Source organism: Pezoporus flaviventris, unplaced genomic scaffold (assembly GCF_033815535.1).
Source record: "Pezoporus flaviventris isolate CSIRO_AGI_PZ_B2104156 unplaced genomic scaffold, CSIRO_AGI_Pfla_v1 ptg000069l, whole genome shotgun sequence".
In the NCBI taxonomy this organism is placed as follows: domain Eukaryota; kingdom Metazoa; phylum Chordata; class Aves; order Psittaciformes; family Psittacidae; genus Pezoporus; species Pezoporus flaviventris.
The window spans coordinates 1681310-1692497 of NW_026892617.1; the positions used below are offsets into that span (position 1 = coordinate 1681310).

The 11188-nt window shown below is 60.6% G+C and overlaps 1 protein-coding gene across 1 annotated transcript; it reads right to left on the bottom strand.

Annotated features, from left to right (window-relative positions):
* Positions 1-822: 822 nt before the first annotated feature.
* Positions 823-7493, bottom strand: SPDEF (SAM pointed domain containing ETS transcription factor). The gene is made up of 6 exons (XM_061472010.1): positions 7047-7493; positions 2756-3232; positions 2073-2270; positions 1950-1995; positions 1384-1529; positions 823-1285 (listed from the first exon to the last, which is right to left on the bottom strand). Exons 2-6 carry the CDS (start codon positions 3201-3203, stop codon positions 1107-1109), a joined length of 1017 nt encoding a protein of 338 aa, XP_061327994.1. The 5' UTR covers positions 3204-3232; positions 7047-7493; the 3' UTR covers positions 823-1106.
* Positions 7494-11188: the final 3695 nt, after the last annotated feature.

The window sequence follows — 11188 nt, forward strand, 5'->3', positions numbered from 1 at the left end:
TCCAAATCAAGGGAAGAGCTCTGTGCCAAGGCCAAGGACCCGGGGGCTTTGGGAGGCTCTGGGTGATGCCATGCCCAAGGATGCGGTCCCAACTCAGGGGACCACCCCACTACTGCAGGGTTGCCCATGGTGGACAGCCCTGCACCCACCTTCTAGAGCTGCTCCCTTTGCAAAATGCCCCAAATCCCTGCAGAGGGGCGAAGCGGAGCCGGGAAGCAAAGGGAGGATGTGCCCATCTGAGGGGATGCCTGTGGTCCCGGCATCCCTGGGTGCAGCTGGTGCCAGGCTGCTCCCGCATGGGCACAGCCAAGGGCGGCCGCAGGTGCCCTCGTCCCTTCAGATGCCATTGTCCCAGCTCATGCCTGCGCTTTGTCCTCCCCAAACAATGGCTGGGGCGATGCCACCCGCAGCCAGCCCCCGGGAGGGAGGGGAGGAGGGAGGGAGAAGCCTGGCCACTGTGAGCACAAAATGCAGGCAGCCCCTTTCCTTACAGCTGAGGTGCAGCAAAGGGCAGAACCCCCCCCCATCCTGAACGGAGCTGAGGGCCAGGAGATGCTCTGTTAGGGTCAATCCAGAGCAGCCCCACTGCACCGCACGGGATCACTCCTAATGGGCACCGAGGGCAGCAGGTCCCACAGCTGGGCTGGGGGTGAAATGGGGACAGGCTCTCATCCCCCTGATGCTCGTGGGGATCTTGAGGTGTCCAGCTTGGCCCCTGTGTCCTGGCAATGCCCTGGGGCTGTAGGGTAAAGGGACAATGTGGCAGGGCAAGAGACCTGAGGGCAGGACTCCTGTGTCCCCCAGCTCCTCTCCCACCGTCAATCCCTGGCAAAGAGCACCAAGGTTGTGGGGAGCCCCATGACAGGCACAGATTTAATCTGCCTTTATCTCCCCCCCATCAACCCCACACTGGTGCTTATCCCTTAGCCGGGGGCTTATCCCTCCTCTCCAAGGCTGGGTGCTGACAGGAGTCCCGCGGTCCATTGGCAGTGGGATGGAGCCCCTCAGCACCCCGGTCCTTGGCGCTGGCAGATGGTTTCTGTGGCTGGGAGGCAGGGGAAGGCAGCGAGGGTGCCCTGTCCCTGCCGGGGCGCGGGTGCCTCCCCTCAGACCGGGTGCACGAACTGGTAGACCAGGCGCTGGGAGATGTTTGGCTTCCGGATGATGCCTTTCTTGTAATACTGCCGGATGGAGCGGCTCAGTTTGTCGTAGTTCATGGCCGGGCGGTTCTTGCGGATGCCCCACAGGCGCGCCACTTGTGCCGAGTCCTCGATCTTGAAGATGCCTGGGAGAGAAACAGGGCCCGGGGGGGGTTACAGCCTTGTCTGCACCCCGCCACCCCGGACCCGCCAGCACCCACCGTGGGGCCACCGGCGCACCCACCCTTCTCCTTGTTGAGCCAGCGGATGAAGCGGCCGTAGTTGTGGGGTTTCAGCAGCAGCTCTTTGAGGAACTGCCAGAGGTGGATGGGTTGGCCAGTGCAGGATGAGTCCACCTCGCTGTCTGCCTGGGCAGCATCACCTCCTACAGTGGAGAGGGATGGGTGAGATGAGGGAGGAGAGGAACCGCGCTGCTCTGCACTGTCCTGGGGACCTGCAGGAGTCCTCATCTGGAAAACCCCAGCTCAACGCTCATCCATCTCCAGAGGCTGGGTCTGGAAGCATCACTTTGTCCTCCCCATCTTGGAGCTGGGAAAACAGCTCCTTCCTGCCCTGGCACAGCCCCACAGGGACTCACAGGGTGCAGGAGTCTTGTGGTCATTTCCCCTTGGTTGCACTTTGCAAGGGCTGCTGTGGGGCAGAGGGAGTGCAGCCACATGGATGCTGCAGGTGCAGCTGCTCCCACACACCAGATAATGGCAATTAAACAGGGAGCAACCTCCCAAACACCCCAGACCTGTCCGATGCAGCAGTGAGGCCGATGGAGCTGAGTCCGCACAGAACTCATCGCAGTATCTCCCATCTTCCGGGCTGGCTTTTTCCTTCATACAGGCAGCTGGAAGGCAGGAGCAGGCATCAGAGGAGCATCTCCCATTGCCAGGATCGCCCCCCCTCGCGGTCCCCAGCACCCACCGGACTTCCAGATGTCGAGGTGTGCATGCAGGATGTCCCCACAGGCAGGGGAGCGCTGGCAGAACTGCTCCTCGGACATGTCACACAGGTCCTTTCCCGACAGCTCCTCGAAGGACTTCCCCATCTGCGGCAGCCGGTACTGGTGCTCCGTCCATAGGATCCACTTCTGCACGTTGCCGGGGCTCCAGTCCACGGGGTCTGGAGGCAGTAACACCCCAAGGAGGATCTCGGTGATGCCCAATGGCAGCAGTACCCCAGGGGACTCGGACCTGGGCTGTCCTGCTCCCTTTGCACCCAATCCTACCCCTAGCTCAGTTAATGCCAGCTGCCTCCAGGCTGTCCCCAATCCCACACACTTCTCTGCCCATTCCTAATGTCCAGGGAAAATGGGATGGCGAAAAGGACAATCCAAGTCCTCACTACACGCGCATCCCCAAGATGCAGTTATGGAGGTGCCTCTCAGCCTCACATCAATGCCCTGGGAGGGGAAGGGACCCCCAGCTCCAGAGAAGGGAAGGGCTCACGAGGAAGTTGCCGTGTCCCTGCAGCTCCCTGGCTCTATGGCATGGTTCAGTCACGCTGTTGTTACCCCACACCCAGCACCGGACTCTGCACCCTGCACTTTAGCTCCTGCCCTGGCGCATCCCTCCCTGGTTGCCCCCCATGGCTGTGGGGACACTGACCTGCAGCGATGTTGAGCAGCTTGCAGGCCGTCTCGATGTCCTTCAGCACTTCGCCCACCACCATGCTCTGTACCTGCTCCAGTGAGTGCTCCTCCAGGGGCAGGCTGGCCTGCAGGTCCCCCTCGGCCCCCAGCCCCAAGCCCTGGCTGTCAATGATGGGACATTGCTCCGGTTCCTTCTGTGCCTCCCCTTGCCCACCTTGGGCACCGCTTTGGGATGGCTCCCCCAGGTCCTTGGTGGTCCAGGCAACGTCCTCGGTGGTCCAGGCAACGTCCTCGGAGTAAACCACGTCGAAGTAGTGCAGGCACACAGCGGGCAGGGGCTGTTGAGGGGCTGAGGGGGGGCTCGGGCAGCCCCAGCTCTGGTTATGGGGGTCCCGTGGGGCAGTGTCCAGCCAGGCGAGGCGGCCGGGGGGCAGAGCGCTCAGCGTGGGGCTGGCGCTGCCCATTGCTGAGCTCAGCACCGGCTCCGACCCTGCTGGAGAGGAGGAGAGGAAAGGAGATGCTCAGCCCGGCACCGGCTCCTGCCCTCTGCCCAGCAGCCAGGCACAAAGGGAGGAACTAAGCCTGTTAGAGGGGAAAACGCATCCAAAGAGACCCACGGCTCCCTGCAAGCGCCTGGATGAATGCAGGCTTGGGATCAGCCATGGGGCTGGGGGCTGCCCTGATCTGGGGAGGGCACTGCTGCAGCAGACAGGAGGGAGAAGCAGGTCCCAATCACCACGGGCTCTTAGGGTCTCCCTCTGAATTCCACACTGGGTTGGCAGCAGTTCAGTCCCAACCCCATGCCCTGTGCCTCGCAGGGGCTCTGAGGACCTGCTTGGGCATCCTGTGCGCAACGGAGGATGCCTAAACCGTACAGGCAGATATCTGCATATGGAAAGCACGACTTGCTGCTTTAACCTAAGGATGCCCCTGCACAACAGCGCTCAAATCCAGCTCCCCGAGGCTGGGGACAGCCCCAGATGAGACCTTTCCTTTCATTCTCTTGCAAGAAAAACTACCCAAAATCAGCCTGTCCCCATCTGTCTCCAGCACACGGGAGTCCCGGAGGCCACGGAGAAGAGGATGAGCCTGCCGAATTTCCATAGCAACACCAGGGAACAGCTCCATCCATGGAGAAACTGCCCCAAGAGACACCCCGAGGCGTTGGGAAGAGAAAGCGGGTGCCAGGGGAGAGGCTGGCCATGGGCACATGGGGTTGTGCACAGCACCCAGCTGCCCCCCGCCACCCAAACAGTTTCCCTGAGAGACGGCGCTGGCTTCCAAACCTCTCCTTGATTCGCTCTGGATTAAAGGAAGAGCTTTAGGAGATCAGCGCTAAATCCAGCCCCACGCTGCTCCCGGCACAAAAGGGAAGCGGTAACAGCTTGTGCAGCTCCAGCCCGATGTACAGCACCGGGGCTCTCTGGGGAGAGGACGGGGGTCTCGTCCCCAGTGTCTGCGGGATGCTCTGGGGTCCTGGCGCATCCTTTGCCATGGAGCAGCAGGGCACAGGGCAGGATGACGGCCCCGCTCCCATCCTCTCCCCATCCCGGCTGGGACCAGCAGGACCCGATCCCTGGGGCCGAGCAGCCACCGTGCAGCCGGCGCTGTACTCCCAGGGCGGGGGCCCGTGTTTGACTTTGCCCCGCTGCGCCCGCAGGCGGCCGGGCTGGGTGGGACCTGTTTGCTCTGAGAAGCCGCTTCCCTCCCCTCTCCCCGGGGTGCTGTTCCCTGGAAAAGCAGAGGCAGGAGGGGCAGCCCCGGGCGCAGGGGGATGCTCACAGGGAGCGCGGAGCCACATGGACCCCCAGAGCCCCTGCCCGAGCTCAACAAGGCTCCTTGGTCATTGCATCAGCCACCGCAAGCGCTTTCTGGCTCTCCCATGCGGCTGGCGGTGAGCACGGGCTCCGCACCAGAGCTTTCCTGCAGCAAAGCCGAACCGACGCAGCCTTGGGCTCATCCTGCCTCCGGGCAAGAGGGGAAGTGATAACAGAATTGGTTCTTGCAACGCTTGCACCCTGCCACGGGCAGGATCTGGCTCAGGGTAGCGGAGGAGCAGATCCCAAACCAGGATGGAGCCGTTGAGTACCCAAGAGGTTTCTCCATCCCCACAACAAAGCTCTGCCAACCAAGGGCACAGCCGGGAGGCTCCTGCCATTCCTGAGCCCCAAAGGGCACCGCAAGAACTCAGCCCAAACAGCTCCAACACGTTCCTTTCAAGCCAAAAGCGTGGGGCTGGGACAGGGCTCCTGCTCTCCCCAGGGGTTCAGGTCATGGCTCAGCTCCACGGGGCTGCAGGGACTCAGCCCCACTGCAGGGAATGCTGGGGGAAGCAGCGGATGCCGCAGCTGAGGGGTCTGAGGACGAGGACAATGATCTCCTGTGTCATCCCCAGCTCTCCTGGCAAACACAACCCATTGCTCGGGGCAGTGACCCGGCACCGGTGACGGAGCAGAGCTGGGATTAGCCCTTGGGAGCAAGAGGAATTAAATAAATAAGAAATGGGCCCAACTGCCACCCTCAAACAATGATCCCGTTAATGAGAATTAAATCCGCAGTTAAACAGGTTGTGCCACAGCCGAGATCGGGCAGGGCTGGCCCCCGGCACTCAGGAAGCCTCCCAAGTCTCCAAGTGCTTCCAAAGCCCTTCCCAAGCAGCCGCCGGGTGGTGGGATCGGACCAGGCTCTGGGGTCACCTCCAGCTCCCACACTGAGGATGGGGACAGGGATGAGCTTTGCTGTCCAGAGAGGAATTGGGGACATGGGGGATGCAGAGCTGCCCCGGACTGCTTGAAGCAGTGCCATGGACAGTGGGGTTTGTCTTTAACCCATCCCTTCAGCTCTGCCTGCCCCACATCCCTCAGCACTGCACGGCAGAGGCAGACAAGGACCCCATGGACCCAGGAATCCTCTCTTTGCCCAAAGAGGGGCTGTGATCTGGGTGCTTTGCCCCTGCTCTCTGGTCTGACTCGCACCTCCCTGGGCCCCAAGGAGGGCGATGCAAGCACCAAGGGGCACGGAGAGACAACGGAGCCCATTGCCTCTGCCAGACAACTGCTGGCCAGCACAAGACACGAGCTATGTCATGAGGCCCACATAAAGCAGGTGAAGGGACCTGGGGTCTCTGCATGAGCCAGGGCTGCACCAAGCACCTTGGTGCTGAGAAGCTGCTGACAGTTTGGGGTGCTGCCAGCGCATCCCATCCACCCACCATCCTCATGGTGCTTGGCCAGGTCCAAACCACACAGCCCCCTTTATCTCTGGGTAGAAGGAGGCCAAAATCTGCGCCTCAGCCAGGGCAAGGGCTTGGATCTGTCACTGGCAATGACAGGACTGGGGCCAGGGCAAGCCCAGGCTCACCCTGGAGGTACCGCAGGAGGGATGCAGCCCATCCCATGGACCCTGCAACCCCATCTCCTCACCCAGCCATCTCCAACACCACCAATGACCCCCCAGCTCCTCCTGCCGTTACCTGCATGGACGCTGGTGCGGGGACCAAGTGTCCCCACGGGTCCCCTCACCCTGGGTCAGGCTGCCCTCGCCATCGGTGCAGGGAGGAAAGCAGGAGCAGGGGGAGGAACGGGACAGGCCTGAGCGGAGCCCCGGTGCTCTGTGTTCCCCAAAGGGAGCAGCAGAGCTTGGTGTCCCCATGCAGGGCCAGAAAGCTCCTATTTATAGCAGCACCTTCCTCCCCGCCAAGCTCCTGCCCATGAGAAAGCCCATATTGTGGGGGATTTGGCACCTGAGCGGCGTTTGTGTTTCACTAACCAAGCAGAACCACAAAAATCAAACCTAGAGCCAATGTGCCTTTAGCACGGAGAAAAAAACCACCCAGCAGAGAAGCAACGCTGAGACCGTGCAGGTCTTGCAAAGGGGTTCAAAGCATAGAGACAACCCCTGGGCTGCCCAGAACCTGCGATGCTCTGTACAGAGCACAGGGCCCCAAAGCACGTTGTCCCCTGCTCCCTGCCGGGCAGAGGGGCTTGCGGGATGCTCAGTGTCCCTGTGGGTACCGGGTGAGCTGGCCACAGGGGCTCTGGCTTCATTGCACCATTGCTGCCTGAGCAGGAGGGGGTTCCGACTGGCAAATCCCATTTCATTCCAGGTGATGCCATGCCGGGAAGCACCAGGAACCTCGCGCTGGGGGACAACCTGTCCCTGTTCAGCCCTAATGGCACCTGGAGGTGCAAGGAGCTGCGGGCGGGGATGCTCACATGGGGTGGCACCACATCCACCCTAAAAGGGTGCCTAAAGGGCTGTAGGACCCCCGGGAAGGGGGAAAGGTCTCAGTACAGCGCAGGGCTTACCTTGAGGCTCAGAAACCGCAGAGGTCCCAGCGCAGGGGGGGAAGAGCCATCCCTGTGGTGCTCCGCACGCATGGCCCAAGGCAGGGTGCCCCAGCACCGGCAGGGAGGGCGGCCAGCAGCACCCGGCCCTGCTCAGTGCCGTCCCTGTAGCCCCACTGCAGGATGGGGACAGGGCATATGGATGAGGACAGGGCACCCCAGGCGGCTCTGAGGGTGGTGGGTGGGTGAAGCCAGCCAAAGCATGCGAGGGGAAGCCGGCAATGAATACAAGGTGCTCAGCTCAGGAAATGCCTCCTTTGCCCATTATATCCAATTCCTTCCTTATTTACCTGAACAAACAAGCTGGGTGCTGGTATTTGAATAGCCTAAGCCAGGGTTAACCCTTAACGAGTGCATCAAGGCACTGGGCTCAGACCCAAATGGGCCCAAGGAGGGGAGTGGGGTAAATCTGGGCATCATTAACCCCTTCCCATCCTCATTTGGGACACCAACCCAAGAGATGGGGACAAGACCCAAAGCTCCTCCTGCAGCCAGACCCTGCAGCACAGAGACCTATTGGATGCATTAGAGCCCCTGTCTGGACCCTGCCGCATGACACCGCTCCCCCAGCACATGCTGGACTAGCTCAGGGCCAGGAGCATCCCCTATGCAAGTGCAAGGGGCTTGCAATAGGGACTGCGAGTGAGGATGCTCAGGGCTGACAGGGACAGCAGGAGCCCCTCACCCCAACCCAACCACCCTGCACAGCAGGGATGGCCCCAAGGGTATCCAAAGGGTCCACGTTGCTGCTGCCTGGGAGCAGCACAAGGCACCAGGGCATGGCCAAAAGGTGCAGCGCTCCAGGCTTGGGTTGTCCCCACCGGAATAAGCAGGAAAAAGCTGTTTTGACCGAGACAGACACCCAGCTGGTATTTATTGTCCCTCTTTAACACATGAAGAGAGCAGAGCAGCTCAGCCAGGTCCCCCGCGCACGTAGCGCTGCTGAAACCAAACCCTCCCATGCCCTAAACCCCAACGTCAGACAAAACCCCGGCCGCAAACAGCCGTGGTGCAACCCAGGGTCAGACCCACGTCACCGTGGCCCTGCAGCCGTCACAGCCGGGCTCAGCACCACGCAGCCCATCGGCACCATGCACCGGGGTGGAAACAGCCCCGTCAGGATGCGACCCCGGTGTCACGGCTGCCCCGGGCATTGGCTTCACCGCGGTATCGCCAGGACCAGGGGATTCTGTCCCTTCTGAATCGCCTCAATGTTATCTTATCGGTGGGGAAAAAGTTGCCCCCGGATTCAGGCTCCTGCACCCGGGGGGGAGCTTTCCTGCCCTGTTTCGGTAAACACAGCCAGGCCCAGAACACGTGGCGGTGGTGGTGGGGATGTGGGTTGGGAGGACATGGGGGGCAGCAGCGGTGGGGAGGGAGCCCCAGGCTCTGCCATGGGGCAGGCACAGGAGATGGGGATGTGCCACAGCCAGGAGCGGGCCCAGCCGCCCGCTGACCTCTGCGCTGCTCCTCACAGCAGCCACAGCACAGTCCCCCCACACCCCCTGAGGGGCGATGCACCCCTCTGCTTCAGACCAGGTACCACGAGCACAATGCAGCTCTGCCTGCTCCTGCAGCCATTGCAAAGCTCCTGAGAGCTGCCAGGTCCCGGCCAGAGCCACTGCAGGAAGCTGGGGACAGTGGGCACCGTGCCCAATCCTGCTCCCGTGTCCCAGCTCAGCATCCCCACGTAGGATCCAGGGGCGGAAGCATCCCAACACAGCTCCAGAGATGAGGCTGTAGCCCTTCAAGCGCGGGTACCTTTATCATAGCATAGAAACGCAGGCATCTTGGCTGTGAAAACTTAAGGTACAGAGTGAAACCGTGTATGAACTGCACACAAGCCATGGTAGGAAATCACTGCGGCCATCCCACAGCAGCAGTTTGCTGAGCAGGTTACAGTTTGCACGGGTTGTGCGAGCTGGATTTGCACCTCCTGCTGTGACATCACCTCCAGCTCTCCCTTGTGTATTAGGTTGCATTACTATGCGTTACCGGAGCAAACACCAAAACAGTCACCCAAAGGAGCCAGCAATGAAGAAGTGATTGCAATCGGGGATGCTGGATACAAGCAGGAGGTCACCGAGCAAGAGGGGATGTGCTGGAAGTACCTGGTGCTGGGTCTCTGCTTTGGAGCATCCTGGACCCCGGTCATCCTGGTCCGTCGGGAAGCCAAACTGGGTCTGGAAAACCTTTCCCTGCTCCTCTTATCAGTAGCACCAGAGATCCCGATAAGGAAAAGAGATTAAAGGCAAACAACATTTGCTTTGCTGCGCTTGGGGAGAGCAGCAAAACCAGGCCCAAAAGTGAGAGCTCTGCCTTCCTCCCCAGAGCAGGTTTGGTGGCTGCAGCCGCCTGGCGTCACCGGCCCTGCGATGCTCTCACCGCCGCCTTTCGCAATCGGTGGCTCGGCACATGCTTGCCTATGCAAACCAGGCAAAGACAGGTTGCGACACCTGAGAAACAACAAAAGAGGGGAAATAAAGTCTGGATGTTCTGCCCCGTGTGCCCAGCTTTCAACGCTTTTCCCTTGTCCTCCCTGACAACCCAATTCCGGTGCCTTTTGCCATGGCTGAAACCTCAACTTGGGAACGCAGCCCAAGGGAAGGGATGGAGAAAGGACTCGTGAATCAGCCTGGAGGAATCTCTCTGCCCGCTTGCCTGCAGCTAATCTCTGGCTCCATCACAAGAATAATAGATCAGCAGCCATGTAATAGATAATAAAACTATTGAAGGCGCTTGATGTCACTGCAGAAACCACAGAGACGATTGAGCCCCGTTTGTGTCCGACCCGAGTGGTGTTTCCTGGTGCCCTGCAGCAGCAGTGTTTCCTCTGCTTTGGTTCCCACACAGCACCTGAAGACAGCAGTGGTCTCCATGCAAAGCAAAGCCGTAAGTCTGGGTCCCTCTGAGAGGCCTCGTCCTGCATCCCGCATCTGTGCTTTTGGGTGATGCTCACAAAGGAGGTGGATCCTGCTCCCAGGCTTTCCTGCAGCCCAATGAGAATGGAAATGGGGAAATAGATTGAATGCCTTTAATGCATCCCCCAGCTCAGTCCTGCTCTGCAGCTGTGAACCCATAGGAGCCAGATCTGCAGTGCTCAGCAGCATGATGAGGATGGATGCTCCCGTGCTGCCACTGGACCAAGCATCCTTTAGGTTTCCACCTCTCCAACACCGTCACCCCTGCCCTCATACCTGCGAGGGCTCTGGGGATGCTCCCTGCACTGGGCTGACACCAAGGCAGAAACCAGCCTACAAATGACCAGCTTCCCATTACTGGGAAAGCACCAGGACGCAGGGAATCCCTGCTAAGGGTGAAGGAAAGCCTGAGATCCACCACACAGGAGGAAGGTCCCAGTGGGAAGAGGTGGCTGCTCACTCCCCTCCTGCCACCCATAATCTTGATTGCTCCTCACTTGCTGTTTGCTGACAGCACTTTGCTTCCTCCCAGCTCACACCAAGAGGGTTCATCACCCTCATGCTGGTTCAAGCTAACGCACATACAGAGGGTCAGAGCCTGGAGCAGGCAGAGGCCTGGGAGGCAGCGGGTCTCAGACACCTCTCACCCACTGCCCTCAGGCTCCTCTTTCCCCATAAAGGGCAGGAGGTGGGAACCAGCCACATTTCCTATCCCAGCTCCCAGGTGCTTTGCTCAGAGCCCACCCTCCGAGAGGTCCCCTCTCTTCTGCCCAGCTCACCGGTCGATGCATGGCTCCTGCTCTCCAGGAAGCCCTGGGGAGGCTGGGTTTTGCAGGTGAGTTTTGGAGATGCTCTGGTGAGAGGTGTCGGTGCAGAGCAGCATCCTTCGGTCACAGTCCCACAGCTGGCGTGTCTGCAGTGACACCAAACTGGAGCGAACAGCAGGAAGCACAACACTGGCATCCACATGAGCTGCTCCTGCTCCCCTCGTGTCCCCCCAAACCCCTCCATATGGGGTGTGAGCAGGCACCACCATGGGGAAAGGGAGGGAGATGCTGCTTGGGCATCCTGGGACTGGGTACTTTGAGTGGGCATCAGCCAAGGCCTCCTCTACCCTTGGAGGGAACCTGGGAGGGGAAGAGGTCCCTGCAGCCCTGAAGGTAACCAATGGGCCAGAGAGTG

What these genes read in the sequence shown, in the direction of transcription:
- SPDEF (XM_061472010.1), bottom strand. Translation starts at nt 3,203, where the DNA reads ATGGGCAGCGCCAGCCCCACGCTGAGCGCTCTGCCCCCCGGCCGCCTC. An exon ending in CCTCGACATCTGGAAGTCCG is followed by an intron (nt 1,996 to 2,072) that starts GTGGGTGCTGGG and finishes CCTGCCTTCCAG; the next exon opens with CTGCCTGTATGAAGGAAAAA. An exon ending in CTGGCTCAACAAGGAGAAGG is followed by an intron (nt 1,286 to 1,383) that starts GTGGGTGCGCCG and finishes TTTCTCTCCCAG; the next exon opens with GCATCTTCAAGATCGAGGAC.